The 22,549-nt window shown below is 32.3% G+C and overlaps 1 protein-coding gene across 2 annotated transcripts in view; it reads right to left on the reverse strand.

The window, feature by feature from the left end:
• Window positions 1–22,549, reverse strand: part of LOC145328990 (uncharacterized) — a 68,464-nt gene that overhangs the window by 44,710 nt on the left and 1,205 nt on the right. For both annotated transcript variants that reach the window (XM_080172982.1, XM_080172983.1), the window contains exons 2-10: window positions 10,603–10,752; window positions 10,146–10,194; window positions 5,064–5,126; window positions 4,370–4,444; window positions 3,943–3,995; window positions 1,461–1,774; window positions 1,116–1,250; window positions 643–810; window positions 469–525 (exon numbers count right to left, since the gene is read on the reverse strand). In XM_080172982.1, the coding sequence (XP_080029108.1) occupies window positions 469–525; window positions 643–810; window positions 1,116–1,250; window positions 1,461–1,774; window positions 3,943–3,995; window positions 4,370–4,444; window positions 5,064–5,126; window positions 10,146–10,194; window positions 10,603–10,752 (1,064 nt within the window). The remainder of the gene's footprint in view (window positions 1–468; window positions 526–642; window positions 811–1,115; window positions 1,251–1,460; window positions 1,775–3,942; window positions 3,996–4,369; window positions 4,445–5,063; window positions 5,127–10,145; window positions 10,195–10,602; window positions 10,753–22,549) is intronic.

Raw genomic sequence — 22,549 nt, forward strand, 5'->3', positions numbered from 1 at the left:
GTTATTAGAAGGAGGGAGGTTCTGATTGATGGTAAACAAAATAACCCCTTCTGTAAATTAACATTATTTTTAAAAAGTATGGACAAGGTTACTTTGTCTTTATTATGATTTAAGATTGACCCACTTATTATAAACCTGTTTGTTATGAGAAAGGGGTGGGGGGTGGGGGGGGGGGGGGGTTCTGACTATATGTACTGAGAAACAAAATTATCTCTTCTGTAGAAAAGTTTAGACAATTTTACTTTGTCCCTATCATAATAAGATTAACCGCCAAGTTTTAAACCTAAACATGACGTCATAAAATACAAACGACTAACGATAGGCTGCAATATATATTTTAATTGATGTATGGTAGGCCAATATGAAGCCATTCTTTATTGGCATTATAAGCTGGTTTAGTAGAATAAACGTATTAACTTTAGGTCTTGGGAGCTGTAGCATCATACATGAATTGCAGAATGAAATAACCTGAATGCGTAGTGGGGGAGGAGTCCTCACTACTCAAATGCTCAGCAGGCCCCTCCTCTGAAAAAATAAAATAAAATAAGCTTATGCAGAAAGCTTAAAAAGTAATTTTTATTAAGATTAAAGCTTATTTATATCTATAATTTTGAGATATTTAACTGATTAAATAAATTCTACCTGGCGAGGAGTCATCAAGGCCGAGTGAAATGCCGCGCTGTGTTTCAAATCCTTTTTTGGCGCCATTTTCTTGTTGTTGTTGATTTCCGCGCGTAAACTCGTAGCCGCCATTTTCTTCCTCGCTTTCACTCTCCTCCAGGTTAACCTCTCTGTTGGCGTATTCAGCTTCTAAATCAAAGGATAATTGTATTTATAGATATTGAAGCAATAACAAGCAAAAACTATTTTTGAGAAATAGCTTAATAATTTATAAAAGTATCAAATTTGTGTTAGAAATTGCAAATTTAGAGCAATTTTGTAACTCTAAAAATTGTTGAAAACTCAGAAAAATTTATGGGGGTTATGTGGAGGACTGCAACGGCACAATTTTGTTCCCCCTTTAAGATTTGATTTTCTTTGACAAATTTTTTTTTTTGGGGGGGTATACCTCCCCCCTCCCCCACTCATCTATTTGGAATAAAACTAAAATTTACCTAATTCTTCATCTGAACTTGAGTCAGGTGCATAAAGCTTTCCATCATCTTTCTTTTCGTGTCTATCCAAGTCAATCACTGGATGTCTATTCATGTCCATCACATCATCTTCATCATTCATTGCGTCCTCAATACCTAACAATTTTGAAAATGAATAGCAAATTGTTTTTCAAGCAACATATACCTAGCACCCAAAAAATATCCTAAAACCTATCCAAGATAAAAAACCTCATCATACATGTCATTTAAGAGATCTTTTGCAACACTTATTTGATACACTGAGAAAAATGTTCTTATTTAATGAGTAGCTTCGAATATTTGAAATTAAAATAAAAGAATACATACCTCCTACTACTTCTACATCAGACTCAGCTGATTTCCTCATAAAATCAGCTGACTGGCTGATATCAGCTGATTTTGTTCTGTCAGCTGTTTGTCGGTCTGACAGAAAATCATCGAAATCATTTTTGGTTGAATCAGCTGATTTGACAAGTGTGGAGGGAGAGGGGTTAAAATCGTCTAAAAGATTAGGGGAGCTAGATTGTGGGGCAGGACTGGGCTCCTTGGAGGGCTCTGCAGAAAAGTCATCTAGATAACTGTGGGGTGTGGGGGGTTGGGGACTGGCTTCCTTCGAAGGGTCAGAAAATTCGTCGAGATAACTGAAATAATATTTTAGGATTATTTGAGTTTTGCAGCTACAATAAATCTAGGGTTTGTTCATTAGACATTGATAATCTATTAGCATACCTCAAAATATTAGATTAGTTTTGTTAGTTCATTAAAAGTTAGTAAAAAAACACCAAAAACATAATAAACAGCTTATTTTGAAATATAAAGAATGATTATGCTAAAATACCTTTTATTTGAGGAATCTGGTACATTTGAAGAATCATTAATTTCAAATGGTTTATCCAAACTTTTAGCATCTTCTTGTATCAACTTTTCATTACTAGCATCAGTAGATGAGTCTAAAAAGTCAACTAAAGAATCCACACCTCCTTTAACTGGTACATCTTCTGACAATTTAAGAGCATCAACAGGTTTATCATCTGGCTCGGTTGTGTCAATTAAAGATTGTTTTGCATGAGTAAGAGTATCTTTAATATCAACTAAGTTATCCTTAAAATCAAACAAAGAATCTTTGACAGATTCAGTAATTTCTTTCCTATCATCTATAGAATCTTCTTGCTTATCTGACCCAATTTCTAAATCGACTACTTCTTTGGTTTCTGATAAGTAATCATCAAAAGTATCTTTGGTAGCACTTTCCAAGTTATCTTTAGTTGCATCTTCAAAGTTATCTCTTGCAGAATGTTCAAAATTGTCCTCAGTGTCATCCTTGTTTGAAAAATCATCCAAGTTATCCTGTGGCAGTTTTAGTTATCAATCAATGGTTTTTAAATTTTTAGTTTGAAGCTTTTCTAGAGTTTATTCATGTGTATGTCTTTAATCCACTTCTTAAGATTACCTGCTCACAATCACATAATCACACGTGCAAGCAATTGTAATATGTTCTACTATTTTCTAGAATAAAATTTTTTTGATAACAAAATAAATGAATCTTTGTTATTTGTAATTTGTAGAGAATATTTCTAACTTGTTGTTGCTGAGCTTCTTATTGACATTTTTGTCCCTACTTATCAGAGGTGGAGGTGGCATTGGACTGGGATTTTAACTGGTCTTAAACATTTTTATTTACATAATCTCCCATATTTTGTCTTTTCAGTAGTACAAACTATGCAGCAGTAAGCACATAATTCCCCCAAATAAAATAGAGGTGATTTTGATTAACATACTTAAGATATATATCAATTTATCGTCCATTGTCTTATCCCTACAGATCCCTGCTTAGCAAGCATCTTATTGGTTGAAAACTTTCCTGAGACGAATCAATATTGACATAAGTACTGGAGGCCATGCCTATTTCACCACCAGTCATTTCTGTCTTCACTGAATCATCCCCGCCTTCAGGTTCCGCAGTCGCGTCTTCTGCATCGTTATCAGCAGCTGGCGGCAGCTGTTCATCTGATGACGATGAAACGGCTCTAGCCGCCGTCAGGAACGGATCGTTAGCGTTAAAGCTAGTGGAAGAAACGTCGCAGCTGCTGAAATGGTTGTTAATATTGTTGGGTTAATTTGTTAATATGGTTAATTAAAAACGGGGATTTTTTTTTTTGTTTGGGGGGGGGGTGTAAATCAAGATATTTTTCTAATAAACCCTTCTCAAACCAATAAGAAGACTTGCATTTTTTTTATAGAAGGGGGGGGGGGGGGGGGGGGTAGAGGGACAGATTTGTGGATTTCTGTTATGATTTATTTTTTACCATCACCATTTCAAAATCCTTTAAATTATTAACATTTATTATCCGAATTCGATTAAATTGCTTTGGATTAAAGCTGGTTCTAAACAATACAGAAAAAAAACATGTATCGTATCGAATTATGAACAGTTTTACACAAAAAAATAAAACTGGAATAAATTCCTTACTTTTTCCTTCTTTCCGCGGAAAACTGTCTATAATACGATGCGATAAATAACTATTCTCCTTTCTAACTTGTAAAGGAATATTTGATTTTTAATAAGAATTTTATTTATTTAGATTTAATTATTTATTAATTATCCTATACAAGTTTGAGAGGAATATTTTATTAATTAATAGAGCAAAATTATTTTATTTTCCCTACTGTCTTTTAATTTAAATTATCAAAACAAACAAACAATTAAAACCAACCCACTCAAAAAACTAAATCGTAACTCAAAAATGCGCCAAACTAAAAAGGCTCAACACAAAAAAATGCGAGTCTTAAGTTTAGTGAAAAAACTTACTTTGTTTCTTCTGTAGATGTCGGCATAATTTCGTCTGGCTCGGGTAAATAATCCTAACAAAAAGGCGGTTAATGTTTAATGACGCAACAGATATTTTCTCTATGGCCTGTATGAAAACAATGTGTAAATATTCATTTCTGCATACTTAATGATTTGCAATTTGGGATAAGAATTTCCATTTAAGATATACATTTTATTTGAATATAAAAAATATAATTATTTAGAATTAAAATTAATTTCTAGTTGAAATTTTATTTATTTATGTACACCCAAGTATAATAAATCTTATTCAATCTGATTTAAAAGAAATTCTAAAAAATGTTAGAAAACCAAATGTGAAACCATTTGAAACAAATGAGAAGAATTTTAACACAAAAAATTACAAGAAACAAACTGTAACAAAATTTAGGATTTTGTGATACCTTACCTTGGCAGGTAGAGGGGGGGGTCCTTCATCATCAGCTATTATAATCTCTTCTTTTAGGTCATCTTTGCTCTGAGCCTAACCAAAACAAAATCATTATTACTATTCTTTCAATAGCTACTTTTAAAAAAACTTATGCCTAGTTCACAAAAGACATAGGTCGACCTCTGGAAATTTTAGGTCGACCTAAAGAAGCTTTAGGTTGACTGATTTTATAGAGGCATTTGTTAGTTGTACTTGTTTAGGTTGACCTACAGAATAAATCAGTCGACTTCTGAAAGTTGTTTGTGAACTGGGCTTTAATGTTTTAATTTACTTATAATAATAATAGCGGTTACGCTATTTTTTTGCGGGGGGGGGTAATTTGTTTCAGAGGTGCTTTATCTTAAGTACCACAACCCTCCCCAAAAAAATAAACCTTTCCAGGACCTATCTACACTGTAAAGGAGAACCATATCGGTTCAGCGGTTAATGAGATACTTCGGTAAACAAGTAATCCAGTTACTGTAATATAATGATTTTATAAACATAATTAAAATATCTAAGAGAATAGGACGGAAAAACGGGCTCTCTAGAATTTAAGTACATAAACATTCTACTTTTTTTTATATGGATTTCTAATCAATGAAAACCGACTAAGATACGCTTATTCTTTAGATTAGACCTAAAACAAAACAAAAGCAAAGTTGTATTTCACCTGTGGCATAGATTCTGAAGGATCTTCAACTCTTGAGACTGCTTGCATAGCCGCTTCTATTTCCTAAAAATAAAATTTATGTAGAATATACGTGAATACTATAAATGGGAAATCAGTCGTCAATTTAGGTTGCTAACATGGACATAATTTATTATTCATTCATCCAGTTTTTTTTTATGTTCTTTAGTTTGGAGTATCAGTAGAATATTTGGATCTACTGCAGTTCACGGTAAAATAATCTGGAATAGCCATAAATCAATAATGCATAATTATCTCGCAGTGCAGAGAAATGCGCGAAAAAGGACTATTTTACGCGTTTTTTCTTCAGTAAAGCTTTCCCTGTGCATCATTGGATCTCGGCTATTCCAGATTATTTGTAGGCCTTCTTATACCGCTTAAAATGGTGTGCGGGTATGATCTGTACGTTCAGCCGTTTGGCAGCTAGCAGCTTTTAAAATTCATAGATTTGTAGCAATATTCGTTACCAGCAATATTTTACCGTGAGCTGCAATAGATCCGAATATTTTACCCTTTTTTGATGTTGTCATCCTTGTTTACATTTTAAGATTGTAAAGAATTTATATTTCTTGATTGCTATTTTGACTAACAGACATATGTACAGTTCTAATATGTAGGGTAACTGAGCTACTGATAAATGGCCTATCTGTTTATCTCATAAAATTTTATTGTATGTACAATTCAACGGGTTTAAGCATTAAAGATATGCACGCAGTGTAGATAGGGATTTTTTATTTAAAAAAGAACTATTTCTCTTCAATATTCACTTAAAATAATCATAATTAAAGAAACGATCATTTTTAAATGGAGGTGTAATGGTATGAAGCATAAAAGTTTTCTGTAGATTAATTATCCCCCCTCCCGTAATTATGAGGCTCTATAATCCAGGGCTCGGCAGCCAAACCTAAACTGCAAGTTTAAATTTCACTGCTATATTGGAAAAATATTTAAACATCTAGCTGATTATCTATAATACAAAGTAGCTTGATGTCTGTCCGTCCGTCCGTCCATCTGTCCGTCTGAAGCTTAAGATCTCGGTAACCACTGAACTGATTGGATTCTACTCTTCAGGGTATATACCTATTGGTCCTGTGGTGGTTTTAAGCTATTTTCTTGGGGGGTGGGACACCCCCAACCCCCCAAAAAATGAAAATTTCCCCCCCCCAAAAAAAAAAATTTTCATATTTTTTTCTAATTTTAATGTTTTTTTATGTTTTTATATATTTTTATATATTTTTATTAATTTTTATATTTTTTTATACTTTTTTATATTTTCTTTATTTTTTCAATTATTTTTCTTCTTTTTAAATTTATTTTCTTCTTTTAAACTTTGTTTTATCAAATTCAAAAAGATTGTGAAAACTTCCTTCTCCTGTGGGGAGAAGCCCTAAAAAGACTAATGGCAAAGAAATTTTAAAAAACAATAAAAAAAAGAAAAATTTCAAAGGTTTTAAATAATATAAATCAATATAAAAAGTTATAAAGAGTTATAAAATGTTATAAAGAGTTATAAAATGACTAGTGGCTTCGCCCCTGGCCTCTAGGGGCTTTGCCCCAAGAGGTATAATTACATCTTCTATTACTTACCCAGCAGAACGGATCACAAATTTTCGCACCTACCCAGCAGGAAAACATTTTGTGATTAAATTCGCAAAATTCGTAAAATTCGTAAAATTCGTAAATTTCGTAAAATTCGTAAATTTCGTAAATTTCGTAAAATTCGTAAAAGAAAATAGCTTAAAACCACCGCAGGACCAATAGGTATATACCCTGAAGAGTAGAATCCGATCGGTTCAGTGGTTACCGAGATCTTAAGCTTCAGACGGACAGACGGACAGACAGACATCGTTCTACTTTGTATTATAGATATAAAGAGTAATAAAATGTTATAAAATACAAAAAATATCTAAAAATATGTAAACAAAATTTTTAAAATTCTCCCCTGAACCTTCAGAAATAAAGCCCCTAGAGGCTAGGGGCGAAGCCGCTAGTTTAAATAAAAAGTAGTATGATATCTATATATCTGCGGATTAAGATCTTAGTAAACGCTGTACTGTTGTTGTACTTTTCTGTGAATAAACCATTTTGTCCTGTGATGGTTTCAAGCTAAACGTGGATAATGCGCAGTTGCCGAGCCCTGCTAAACCAACCACCAAAAAAGAATTGAAAATGCATTTCAATGCTAAACACGTGTGTGCCAAAATTTCAACGCGAATCAATTAGGTCAATTAAAATTATGAAACACAGACAAAACTTTAAATATCCTGATTTTTAGTAACTAACCTACTCTTTAATTAACTTTGCCTGTCCATCCGTCAGTCTGTAACGCTATGGAGTAAATGTAAATTTCTTGGTTACTATTTAAGATAGATTGTAAAGATAGATGTCTGTTAATTTACCCCTTTTCAAAGAGCATCTAGTATACAACTTACTTTGTCTGACGGTCTGATAGTCATTCTTTCTTTTCTTTCCCTCTTATTTTGTCACCAATGAACATTTGCTTTATAATTCACTTTGTCCTTTGTCAATCCATAATGTTTTTGTGCCTTAATACTAACTTATGTTATGGTTCTTATTATCTTATTCTTAATGAATGTTAAGACCTAGCTAAAATAGAAAAAAAATACTTAGTAGTTCAACAAGAACCTTTATTTGAAGTCTCAGTTCTATTGATTTTCTTTAAAAAAAGGTTCTAAAATCTTTAACGACAGGGTGGAAAATTATATAAAACTTTGAAGCTATTTATGCATATAATTATCGACAACTTTTATTGACTTCCCTACCCCCCCCCCCCCCTCTCAGATGGTCAATAATCCATCAAGGCGAGGGAAGCGACATTGTATAGAACATGGTTTAAAATTCAAATTCAAATCCTTGAGATTATTATAAAGTCCAGATTTACCCTCATTCAGCCTTTGAAAATGAGAACACGTTTTTATTTTAATTCTGAATTGAAAACCTATCCTAACATCTGCCCAAAATAACAAAATTGGTGTTTTCATAATTAGTTCTTTGCCCTATTAAAATATTTAGTTATCCCCTAGTTTAATAGTAATTTGACTGCAATCAGGTTAATTAAACTAGTTGCACGAATTTCACAAGTATTTTACAAAGATTTGCAAATTTACAAAAACGACTTTTCCAACCCTATATTAGTTATGATGTTAAGACTCAAGAGCAATCTTTTAGTGGTTATTTGCCTTTGTACTTTTTAAAAGCAAAGCTTTTCTATAATTAGAGTCCGTCCGTCCGTCCGAAATAGATAGCTTTTATTCGTTAAATTAGGCATGTTAGAATTGTCCTGTCGATTTCAAACTTTGCATGATGATTCCTCTAGTATAGTTATGGTTACGATTTAGAAAGCGTAGAAACTCTATAATCATTACCAGAATGTCCGTACGTTCATTTTAAACATGATGATTTTTCTACTTTTTTTAACAACAAATTTTTATGTGATCTAAATATCCGTTTGATTTGATTTTTGGTATATTGATTCCTGGGACAACAAAGAACAATATTATAAGCGAAGCAATTCTATAATCAAGTCCTAAGAATGTAAGTATGTCAATAAACATTATCCTGTATCAAGCAGTTTTTCAACAAATTTACTTACAATTTTGCTTCGACTATTAAACTTTTATATTCTGATTATTCAGTTCAGACACTATACAAGTGTTAATGTCCGTTTGTCCTACCGTTTCAGTGCTTCGCTTTTATGGATGTTGTCATCCTTGTTTTTGTACATTCTAGGTCTTTTGAGTCTCTGTTATAAAAAGATTTTCTACAAATTATTATTCTAGCCCTTTTCGAGATCTTAAAAGATACATACACATATCCAGCTACTTATCTAGCAAGGTCTTTATGTTTTAAAGACAAGTTATATCATGCTTTAAAAAAAACCGATATAGCAGTTTTAAGAAAACATAAATTTTACATATTAGGTCAAAACTGTGTCAGTGTGCGTCTGTCTTTTTAAGAGTTTGGATAAAGTTAGGACATCTGAAAATATTTTCTTATAGATTTTAAATTGCAGATATATACCTCCCCCAAGGCTTAATAAATTTTCTTTGGTTGCTATGTCCCTGTCTCTTTTTAACATTGATAAACGGTATATTATTCATGTACTGTAATAAAATAATACTCTCAGCTGGCTAAAATAACTATAATCCCCGCCCACCCATTTGATCAACACTCAATTATCACCCATTACTGGACGAACGAACTGACTAATAAATAATGTCCATGTTAGCAACCGAAATTGAAGACTTTTTCACCCTGTCAATATATCCACGTATATTCTACATCCATTACAATGATATGGCATTGGTGTGCCAAAATTTCCGCTAGAATGCAATACCAGCAGGGATACGGGGAAAGGGCAATGGCCAATTAATTAAATTTTAGAGTCACTAAAAAAAGTGTGACACGCATAGACAAACTTTTTGGAGATTATTGGTTTAGAGGAGCTTGTTCTCTTACAAATGATGTGAAAACTTCAAATTTGATTGTAATGTTATAAAGGAAAAGCTATAGGCAATTTTTTTTCTAAAAGGTACCACAAGACTTTGTGTGAAAAGAACAACGTGGGCGGTAGTGAATTCATTCAAATTAAATTTTCTTCATTGTTTTAACAATTAATATATGATTATATGTAGTAGAGGAATCATTATATAAAAGTAACAGGATGTCTGTGTGTTTCACAAGGGTCTCACTAACAGCTGAACCTTAATGGTTCTCCTTTATAGTAAAGATTTTATAGGTTTAGGAAAGGTTCGTAAGTTTTTTAAAATTTTTTTTGGGAGCGGGAAGGGGCAGGATCCCTCCACCCTCCCAGAGAAATCAAATCTAGAATAAATGTTCCCAAGATCTTTTTAACTGTTGAGAAGGTTCTCCATTTCAGAAAAGCTTATTCAGACAGTGTGTTTGATTTATGAACATACTATTATTATAGAGTTGCTGCGTACCTCTTTTGTGATGCAGGAATGCTTATTTTTAAGTGACGGTCAGACTGTGTATAAACGTACATATCAAAGTAATAGAGTAGCTGCGCTTCTAAAAATATACCTTTTGTGAAGCTGGGCCGCTGCTAGCCAAATGGTCTCCATTCATATACCTTCAAAAGTTCAAAGTATCACCAGTGTTTACTTAAAATACTTTTTAATCAAGCTTTTCTATATTTAGATTTAGTCGACATTTTCCCTTAAATTGCCTTGTTAAGCACAGAAACCCCAACCCTTTTCTAATACATAGAAAAAATCTCTCCTCTTTCTTTAAATTTATTTCAAAACTGTGACGGGGGTTTCAGTGTTCGACAGGCTTTTTGAGAGAAATAAAGTATCCTGTATTATTATCAATTTCATAACTTATTCATATACAATTTTGTCAAGACTGATAAATTTATCTTCTTCTAATTAAGTACTGACAATCTACTAATGTAAATATTAGTTGCCCTTCTGTATGATTTAGATGTTCACTTTTAAGGATGTTGTCATCCTTGTTTAAAATAAACATTGGTGTCAACCTTGTGGCAATCTCTGACATGACCCCAAAGGCCAGGCAGAACACGAAGGTCATGAGGAAGTGATCGAAGTAAGCGGAGAGGGACCAGAACCCGAGGTAGAGGGCCGAGAAGATCTGCCAGGGCTGCAGACTGCCTAGCTCTTCCTCCATCCTGAAATAAAAAGGTACGAGGTTATTAACAATTCACAGTCGGGCAAATATGATTAAATATGGAAATTGAAATAACACAACACAGTGGGACCAAACAGGACTAAAATTTTAACACTGCTAGCTTAAACATACTATTCAAGATTTGAAAAAAGTACCCAAAGTTTTAAAGCTTTCGTTTGGCAGAATTAACTATTAGTACCAGAATGATTTACTGTCCAATGTTCTCTCCCTCCCTAGGGGGGGGGGGGGGGGGGTAAACTATACACCCAAAGATATGCCTTTAGCATTTGTGCATTTGTGTTTAATAAAATGTGTTATTTTCAACTAAAATTTAATTAATTATAGACATCATGTTTTTACTACTTTGTCTAAACGTTTAAAGGGATAGTTCTATGAAGTGTATTTAAAGAGTTAAGGTACTTAGAGTAGTGAACTTTTATATGTAGAATATATTAGGCATTGGATAGATATGATTATATGTTAAAGAATTTTTAACATTGACCAGACCAAACTTTTTTTATTTGACAATATCGAAAAAAGTTAAAGAGATTTGCCACATAAATTACATGAGAATGGTCTATTTTTTTCCAAATATGTATAGCCAAAACACCAATTTTAGATAATCTTTTTCCACATATTTCACAAGAGTTATAAAAAAATTGAACAGGGGTTCCCCTTGGGACAAGTTACTTAAAAAACATAAAAAATAACGTCCGGTTCACTATAGGACAGGTTTTCTATAGATTCTTTTTAAAAAAATAAAGAAAGCCGTCCGGTTTACTTACAATATACACATTATCTCACACGGAAATACCAACTAACCATACAACATATATATATATATAAAAAGACCATTCTCATGTAATTTATGTTGCAAATCACTAACTCTTTTAGATATTGTCAAATAAAAAAAGTTTGGTCAGGTCAATGTTAAAATTGTTTATCACAATCATATCTATCAAATGCCTAATATATTCTACTAAGACATATAAAAAGATCACTACTCTAAGTACCATACTGAATATTTTATTGGTCATTCTTTGTTGTTATGTGTATTTTGTTGTATAAAAAGTTTAAAGTTCTATTAACTAGTAAATGCTATCTAAAGTTGTATTTATGACAAAAAAGTTTTTGCCATATATAACACGCAACGAAGTTGAAAATAAAAATGAAAAACTCATTTTTTAAGGAAAATCCCTGGTAAAATCTCTTAATTTTAATCAATAACTTTATATTATGCACTACTACGTTATTTAAAATAGAAAAAACTTACAGTTCACTATTTTTTTTAAATGCACTTCGTGAAACTATCCCTTTAACATTTTATTAAGAGTTTTAACCCTTACAGATCGGGCCCCTATTCCCACCTTAATAGATCGGGGGGGGGGGGGGTCATATTGACCCCCCCCTCTATCTCGGCTTCTGTTACAGATAAAGACGTAAAATTTTTTTCTGGTGGTTCATTTGTATTTTTAGAGAAAATTACTTTTTCTAGTCATAGCGGTCAGGCCGCTCCTTAGCCGCTTTTTAGCGGCCAGCCGCTAAATTTTAAAACGGCTGTAGAGCGGCCAATTTTGCAGCTAGGAGGACCAAATTTTAGGACGAACTTTTATTTTTCATGACAAAAAAATTACTTTTTCAGATCATCGCCGAAAAACGGCAAATAACGGAAACCGCCATTTTCGGCGGTTACGGCGGTAAAACGGCGGTTGGCGGCGCCAATTAATATTTTTATCTGTTTATTGTTGCACAAGGATTTACCAAAAAAAATTTTAGGTCTCTAGCTGTAATAGAAGCCACGATATTCATGATATGTCTGTAGTAAAAGCCGGACAAAAATCGGTCATAAAGTCGGTCAGGGTGCGGTCAAACGGTCATAACACCACTTTTCTCATATCTCAGTATTCACCAAAAAAAATTTAGGTTTCTACCTTATACACAAAAGTCATAATGTAGAAATTAAGATTTATTTAGAGTTTTTTTAAAATTTTGGTGCTACCCAACCGACTTTGACCGGACACCACGACCGACACAGACCAGATATCCTAACAAAATCAACTCTTGCCGACGTATAATTACTAAACTTAAAAAGTCATGAAGTCACAACTCTCTATCTTACCTACAAAAAAAATGACATTGAAAAAACTAGAGGGGGGGGGTCAATATGACCCCCCCCCCCCCGATCTGTAAGGGTTAAAAATCTTAAAAATGTTTTTTTAGAATGGATCAGCAGTAAAAAATATAATTGCACTATTAACAGCATCCTGTATGCAATTACCATAGAATGTGGTGTTTACTAATTTTGGTTGTATAAAAAAATCAAAATTTTTTTAAAGAAAAGTATTATATCTAGATAACCTAACAAAAAAATATCTATCTTGATTAAAAAACAGATTTAAACACAAAAGTTGCTCAAAATTAAATAAAAAATCCATCAAAATTTTCATGTAATTTAATGACAATAACTCCTATATTTATGATTATTATACATAACCATTTTTACTAAAAATTTTTTGTTAAATTATTGTTGGCGCGCTTCTTATGCTGATGCTTGTCCTTGTTAAAATTAAACAGGAAGTATTACATTAAAGCATTAGCATTTATTCATCTGATCCCACTCTTTATATCAATACAACAGTTAAATTTAAATTTTTTGAATAGTTTACTTTAATTTAAACAATTTGCCAATTCTAATAATAAATATATTCTGTCATATAAAGGTTTTTTGTAAGTCCGTTAGGATCTCAAGTTTTTCATTTTTGAGAAACTTCACAAGTTCACATAAAGTTTTAACATGAACACAGTAATAGTGTCTGACTGATTATGACGTAACAAAAAAAATTAGCCAATGAGAGGCCACTATAAATTTTACCATTGATCAATAACGGCCTCTCATTGGCAAATTTTTTTTTGTTACGTCATAATCAGTCAGACACTATTACTGTGCTCTTTTAACATGTCAGTATTGTTGGTGTAAGGCTATTTAACTGCCCCCATACCAAGTAGTTAGTGAAACAAAGGCTTGAAATCAGAGCAGCTTTGTATACATTTTAATTGCCCAATGGTAAAATGTATATGCTTATCATTGGTCATTTGTATTGTATTTGTATAAAGACGTAGAAAGTCCCTCAAAAAATCGGCATATTACGTAATAAAATTGAGGGATTATCCATCTCTTTTTTAGGGTTTTTTTTTCCCACTCCTCCTCTCCTCATCCCTCATTTTTATGACGTCATTGAGGAACTTTCTTCGTCTTCATTTGTATTTGACTTTGTATACATTGTAATTGACCAGTGGTAAAATGTATACTGGCCTATCATTGGTCATTTGTATTGTATTTTCGACTTTTTTTTATCCTACTTTAAATGAAGTATGTTACCGTTACAGTGCTCATCGACTGCTTTACCGCGCCAATAGTTTTAGAAAGATCTATGCTACGCATGCAATGTTTAATCCTTGTTGTTTTTAGCAAATGACTTAACAAAATAAGGAGAAAGTTTATATCATATTTTTTTTCTTGCAAAAATCAAAATTTTAAGGACATGGATGTGATATCTGGAAAAAAAATTTCTACCAGACTAAGATATTAGTTTCAGCTAGAAATTTTGCTATTTTAGTCAGGGAGGAAGGGGACACAGGGCTCTTAATTACACTAGTCCCAAAAGTTTTATAATAACGTTTTCTTATTCGTTAAATTATCACCTTTGGTTACTTATATTGAATTTATATTGGTTGGTTCATTAGGTTAAGTGTTCAAACATTTCGTCCACTAATTGTAGATTACAGAAGGGATAATGTTTAGTATCAATATTGGGGAAGTACATTAATTTATCGTCCATTGTCTTATCCCTTTAGATACCTGTGTTTTAGTAACTAGCTCAGTCCCTAGCCTCTAGGGCCCTATGTTTCGCTCAATGATAGGGGAAGGTAATTTATCACCCCAAGACCTATAATAAACTTCCCTAGAATTTACGAATACAATTTTACAATCGATAATAATAATATACGTTTTGTTAGATAATATTTAAATTGTGAAAATGTTTAAGGCAAAAAAGAGAATTTTTTTACGTGTTCAAGCAAAGATGTAATCGTCATTTGGTAAGAAGCGAAGCTAAAACATATTTGACTTTATTCACCCATTAGCCTGTCTACAAAGACAGACAGACGGACATAGTTTTAGTATTATATATTTTGGTGCTTTCCTTAAAGTGTTTATAGAGCCCCCCTTTTTAGATAAATCAACAACAAAGAAGATATTTTCTTTGTTCAACAATAAGAAATCTATTATTTTTTCTCGTATTCATTCGAATCCGTTGGATAGGAACCGGTTCTCATCCATACGAAAAAACTATGTCTAGCATCGTAATATATCCAGCTTTCTTTAGCCCGTGCCTTCGGCATCTCGGGGCTAAAAAAACTGGTTTTAATCTTATAATTGTACATTTTATATCCGCGGAAAGCCGTTTATAATACGATGCGAGAAATAACTATTCCTACATGCCTAACCACATCCGAGGGCCCGAGCCATGAGGAGTTTATACCTGCACTGCCCTAACCCTGCGGGAAAACCAATTACCTAAACTTTCATTCCACTAAAGTTACAAACGTACCCCCCCTCCCGCATATCTTTAATTTATTAAAAAATTAAAAGTCCTTGACATGGAACTTTAAGGGAAATCACCAAGATTTGCTTAAAATATTGAAATTTTGTTTGAAAATGAATAAAAACAAAAAGATTTGCTTTAATGTTTATTTTCCTTTTTAATGTTAGAACAAAAACAAGGATAACTAATTTGTTTAATATAGTTAATTTTATTGTAAAAAAGTAACAGGATGTCTATCTGTCTCTAGCTTAAGATCTCGAACACACCTGAACCTATTTGACTTTTAGAGAAGGTTCGCTACCAAAATTACTGAAATATGAAGAGGGCATATAAAAATAAAATCTTTTTATGTTTTTATGACTAATTTTGTTGAGTCGCATTTTCCGTCATTCGACCATTTTACCAAAGCCTCCCGCTCCCAAAGCTCTTTTGAGGGAGTATAACATTAGAGGTTTAAAGTTCTAAGGTGGCTAATGTGATTTTTTTGAGGGGGTAAAATGAGAATTTTCGTATTTAAAGTGGGGTAACAACCCTCACCCCTCCTCTAAACATAAACCTAAAAAGTTAAAATGCTGCTTATTTAAGAAAGATACTACGTTATTTACCGCCATAACCGTGAAAGGTAAGATAATATACATCATTTGAAAAAGCTACATTAAATTAAAATTAACTAACCAAATAACCTAAACGATGGAAAAAATACATATTTTTTTCTTTAAACTTTGAATCAATTCGGAATAGGGAGGTAAATAATTGAGGCCCACTAGAAAAATTGTGGAAATTTCCGGTAATTTTTTAGAATAATATTTGTTTTATCTTGGATTTTACTAATCAAGGCTTCAAAGAGAAAAAGTTTTTAAGGGTGGATACAAGATAGATAGATAGACATATAGAAAAAGAAAGAAAGAAAGATAGATAGACTAGATAGATAGTCAGATAGATAGCTAGATAGACAGCCAGATAGCTTGATAGCTAAATAGATAGCTAGCTAGATAGACAGATATAGTCCACATAGAATGAACAAAAGTTTATTTGTAAAACATCATGTTTCATGCATTAAGCAATCTTCAGTTACAATTTAATACTGCCAATAATATTAGCATTCATAGATTTTTTCAATAAAGTTTAGAGGATTTTTAAAAATATTTGAATTAGAAATAAACATAATTTTTAAAAAACTATCTTGGAACGGCAGTATCAGGTATCATTAGCAGCCAGGTGTTCAGTGAGAAGGAACTTGTCTCTGTGTCTGCACTTGCTGTTGATCTCAGACCTCTTGTTGAGCATGGTGACGTCATTGTTGAACATGATCTTCACCTTCTCTAGGTTGCAGAGTTTGCATGCACCGGAGCTAGGGTTGTAGGTTGGTGCTTGCTGCAGGATGGACCATCTAATGTCATAATTGGTTTGATTTCGTTTCAATGACCAGATGAATGATGATAGGCTGGTTTTGTGCTCTGAATTGGCATTGTTAAAGGATGACTTGTGACCAGTAAATCTTTCTTTAAAAGTGTTACCAGTCAGGCCAATGTATGTAGCAGGTTTGACTGCATTGATGACTTCTGCTTTGTATACCAAGCTAGACTTCAAGCACTGGCCTCCAACGGGACACACAGCTTGGCCACCACGGCAGTTGCACAATCTTGCAGGTTGAGTGTTTGCAGCAGCTGTATCTTTGAGTATGAATTTGTTATGTCCAGCTATGATGGCTTTGATGCTAGGCATACAACAATAAGACACTTTAACTGTAGAACGGTTGAAGTACTGTTGAAGAGGTGTGTTCTTAAAATGTTTATCAACCAACAGTAAGAATTTCCTTGCAACATTAGTTTTCACTGTTTGACAGAAAGGAGGGTTAAACCAAATAACCTTTCTTCTCCTGCACCTTGTAGTAGGATGGCGAGGCTGGTGGGGAGAGTAAGTAAAGTCATCATTGTAGCCAGCTGAATTTAATGCATTTTTGAAAGGAATTTTCTCAGCTTCAAAGATCTCTCTTGAACTTGAAAGTTTAGAAATTCTACTTGAAACCATTTTGGGAATTTCTTTCTTGATTTTAGCAGGATGGTTAGATTTCGAGTTTATGTAGCTGAGGTCGGTATTTGGTTTCTTGAAAGGTCGGAAAGTGTTGGCATTTAGGTCAAAAAAGGCATCCAAAAATTCGGTGCTTGTTATATTGCATTCTATTGTTACTTTCAGTCCTAAATCTTTAAAAAGTTGAAAAACTCGTTTTCTTACTTGTTCAACCTGTGGACCAGAACCATCAAGCACAGCAAGACCATCATCTCGGTACAGACCAATTTGAGGTTGTTGAATGATGTCACCAAGCTTGCTAAGGATGTAGAGACCAACTAATTCACAACATTCAGCACCATCAAAACTTCCCAGACAGATAGATAGATATATAGCTACATATATATATATATATATATATATATAGATAGATAGATAGATAGATAGATAGATAGATAGATAGATAGAGAGAGAGAGAGAGAGAGAGAGAGAGAGAGAGAGAGAGAGAGAGAGAGAGAGAGAGAGAGAGAGAGAGAGAGAGAGAGAGAGAGAGAGAGAGAGAGAGAGAGAGAGAGAGAGAGAAATAGATAGATAAAAAGATGAAGGGAGAAAAATAACAATAAACAGAGATTAGACAAAAAATAAATCTATAAAAGATTAATTGTTATCGTAAAAATTGGGGGAAGGATTAATTTCTCTTTCTCCAATTATACCGAAACAAGGTTGATAACGTCCATAAAAGCGAAGAACTAAAACATTAAGACAAACAAACATTGACACTTGTGTCAGAATTCAATAAGCATGATATTAATGCATAAGTCTAAACAAAATTGTAAGTAAATTTGTTGCAAAACTTCTAAATTACAGGATACTGTTTGAGGACATGTTAAGAATAATAGGCCAAAACAATAACCTTAAAATGGTTCTTTGTGATGAAATTAAAACAAAAAATAATATATTTTGTGTTAATACTAATCATGAATGTATAAAGAATATAATAATATAGTTTTTCTTCCAGTTGCATATCTCTGCCCATCAAGCAGCAGTTGTTTTGTTAAGTTGATTCATATCAGTGCAAATTATAAAACAACTAGAGGCTGCACCCCTAGCATCTAGGGGCTCTATATTTGAAGGGCAGAAAATAGCTTAAAACCATACCCAGACTTATTTATAAAAATAAAATATCCTAAAACCATCTCAGGGCTTATACTAAGCTTCCCTCTAAAGGAGAATCATATCGATTCAGTGGTTAGCGAGATCCTTCGCTACAAACAAAAAAGCTTAGTACTTTATATTATAGGATTGTTCTTCTAACAAGAATAATCATGTAAATGAGTAGCGCAGCAAAAATATTAAATATACAAAATTATTAAAACGCTGTAAAACGCAGGGATCTTAAGGGATAAGACAATGAACGATAAATTGAAATACATCCCCAATGATGATAAACATTCTCTCAATTATGATTATTGCTCGTTCAATTCAATCAAAGTATCCAAAGTTTTAAACATACGAATGGGTGAACGTATTTGAACCAGTTAACATTACATCCCAAATGTCCCCTCCCTTCCTGAAAGAATCTATACACAAGAAAGATTCTTTACAGATTCAAAACTATAACGTAAAAGTACCAAAAATCAGCTGGCTAAAATATCAATATCCCCCATCCACCCCCTTTACCTCACCCCCTCCCCAGCCACTGGATGAACGAACTGACCAATAAATGAAGTCCATATTAGCAAGATAAATTGACGAAAATTATCCCCTGTCAATATATCCACGTATATCCTATATCTTTTACCAAAAATGTGTACAGATTCTTTGCTTTATAGAACACACATTGCAAGATATTAGAAATATGATCGCAGAAAATAAAAAAAGTAATAAAAATTAATAGTGTAAAAATATTTGATTCAAACTTTCCCTAAATATACTTAAACACTAAATACGCAGTTTTTAGAAGCAAAACTTTTTAACAATTAGGATTTTATGTCACTATGAAAAAATAGCTTCAATCGTATATTTAGAAAAAAAAATTGTCCTATCTATTTTAAACCTTGCATAAAGATTCATTTAATAGTAAAGTATAACTTTTAAAGCGTAGCAACTCTATAGTCATTATAAATATGTACCTATTTTTTGATTATGCTACTTTTTTCAAATTGTATATAATTTCATTGTGTTTAGTTTTCTCTTTATTTTATTTAGAGTTTCCTAATCTATGGATTTATTTAGTTATTTTTCTTACATTTCTAATTTACTTCAAAATATTTTCTTAGATTTCTAAAAGATTCGGTAGATTCCCTAAATTCGAGGTTGGACGATTTTTTACTCCTTTTATGTCAAATTCTAAAATATGCCAGATAATTTTTATCAATTGAAGTACTACAAACGAAAAGCATCTAAAAGGAGCTTTCAGGGGAATTTTAAAACTTTAATAGGATGGTTTTAGGCTATGTACCCCCTTACCTCCCCCCCCTCCTCCTATCCGACAAAATAAGAGGGAGGTCTACCATAGTATGTATGATATTTTTTTTCTTCTAAAATTGTCTCTTATTTTATTTGACCTAAAATCTTAAAAAGAAATGTTGAATTTTGCAAGCAGTAATGCTAGTTCTAAAGTCTTATTAAATGTTTGAATTATAACAAATTCAAAGGTTTATCTATATCGATATTAAGATGTAATTCTCATGTATTACTTTATTTTAGAAATCACAACATATGAAGTTTTCTTTTAACCGTCTGTCTGTCTATTCTAAAATTGCCTTTCTCTTGTCTATTTATCTATCTATCTAAGTTTCTAATATATCAAAAATATCATACGTGCTTTTATATCTTATTTTCAAATTGAAGTTTTAGAACTTTAAAGCAGTAAAACTATTCTACTAGGGTAAGTGTTAAAAATGTTTGCAACTCACTCCTTTTCATATTTACATATTTAAAACAAGGATGACAACATCCATAATAGCAAAGCACTGAAACGGTAGGGCAAACGAACACTAACACTTGTAAAGTGTCTGAACTGAATAATCAGAATATAAAAGTATAAGAGTCGAAGCAAAATTGTATGTAAATTTGTTGAAAAACTGCTTGATACAGGATACTGTTTATGGACATACTTACATTTTTAGGACTTGATTATAGAGTTGCTTCGCTTATAATATTGTTCTTTGTTGTCCCAAGAATCAATATAACAAAAATCAGATCAAACGGATAATTAGATCACATAAAAATTAGTTGTTAAAAAAGTAGAAAAATCAACATGTTTAAAATCATCATGCAAAGTTTGAAATCGATAGGACAATTCTAACATGCCTAAATTAACGAAAAAGCTATCCGTTACGGACGGACGGACGAACCGACCATAATTTTAAAAAAGCTTCGCTTTAAAAAAACATAAGTGGTTTCAATGAAAATATCTGACAAAATTTATATTATATTCCTAATTTTCCATAAATCTTAAGGGATAGGACAATGGTAGTCGATTTATAAAAATAAAATCCAATTGAAATACAATTACGACCGGAAATTGTTCTTTAATGATTTAAGACCAAAAAATATTAAAACCGATGAAAAAAGACACGCCAAGCAAGTTTTACATTTTAAAAAAAAAATGTTGTGGAAAAGTAAAAAAGAATAAAAATATCTTTTCTTTTTAAATAAAGTTGTAAATATATCCCTTTAATAATATTCCGTTTTATTACAGGAATCTTCATACACGCATAGGACGATTATAGCATGCTTAGCGATGATTAAGGTCAGAGCTATCAGTTATGGACGTACGGACAGACCTACACGTAGAAATGATTTTTACTTTTAATAATTGTTATATCATTAGTTACTATGTGTAAATAGGGACAGGGTTATAACAACAGGAAAAAAAAATTTTTACTTTATTTTTTTTATTTTTAACATTTACAAAAAAATATTGTCAGAGATCTTAAGGAATTAAAAATTTGAATTACTTTCCCAATGATAATAAACAAAATAAAATTTTTATACACGTTAAAATTATAGTTTGGAAAGCATAGACATTTCTAATATAAACTAATCAATCAATCAATAATAGTAACCAAAGTCTATGGCCAAAAAAAATGCTAGAGCGTGTTCATTAAACTTTGGGTATGTACCAATAAAATTTCTACTCCAATGTCCCCTCCCTCCCTGAATATTTCTTAGTAAAATAATAGTTATTTCTCACATCGTATTATAAACGGCTTTCCGCGGATATAGAAAGTACAATTATGAGATTAAAACCAGTTTTTTTAGCCCCGAGGTGCCGAAGGCACCGGCTAAAAAAAACTGGTTTTAATCTTATGATTGTACATTTCTATATTCGTAGATAGCTGGATATAATACGATGCTAGACATAGTTTTTTCGTATGGATGAGAACCGGTTCCTATCCACCGGATTCGAATGAATACGAGAAAGAAGTATTTCCGTGTCCCTGTAACTTTATTGTTGTATTGCTTTGGCTAGAATGATAACCAGTGAGGCATATCTTTAACAATTATTATTAAAACTTAAAACGAATCTTTTCTATGATTCATACTGTTCATGGATCTAAAAGGATAAGACAATGGTCGATAAATTGATGTACATACCCAATGATGATACATATAATTTTCCCTTCAGTAGCGTTTAAACACTCAACTTAATAAACCAACCAAGTTCTCCAAAGTTGTCAAGCCAACGAATAAGAAAACGTTTATTATAAAACTTTGGGGACTAGTGTAATAAACATGTCATTGTCCTCTTTATCTCTGTATACTATTACAGAAAAGTAACCCTTTGATTGGAACACTTTTATCCGAAAGTTATAAACGTGCATGGTAATGAGTTGCGTCAGACATGATGAGATTATGGCCGAGATTCGAACCCACAGCCTTCTATAAGACGAACAGATGTGATACTACAATAAAGGTTTCTATGCGAGTCTTCGAAAAAAAGAAATAATTGCAGCAAACCATCCCTCTATCTATTTGTAGCAACAAGAGTTTTTAATTTCTAAGCTATGCTTTTGTAGATGTTAGCATCCTTGTTTTTATCATTTAGCACTGAATTTTAGAGAACAGGTGGATATATAGATAGATAGAGAAATATATAGATGGACATATAGTTGGATATTTTTTTAGAAAATCATACGGAAAATACAGATAAATCATAGACAGGAAAGTTAGAGA

This window comes from Acartia tonsa, chromosome 9 (assembly GCF_053477335.1).
Source record: "Acartia tonsa isolate MP-2025a chromosome 9, ASM5347733v1, whole genome shotgun sequence".
Classification (NCBI taxonomy): Eukaryota; Metazoa; Arthropoda; class Copepoda; order Calanoida; family Acartiidae; genus Acartia; species Acartia tonsa.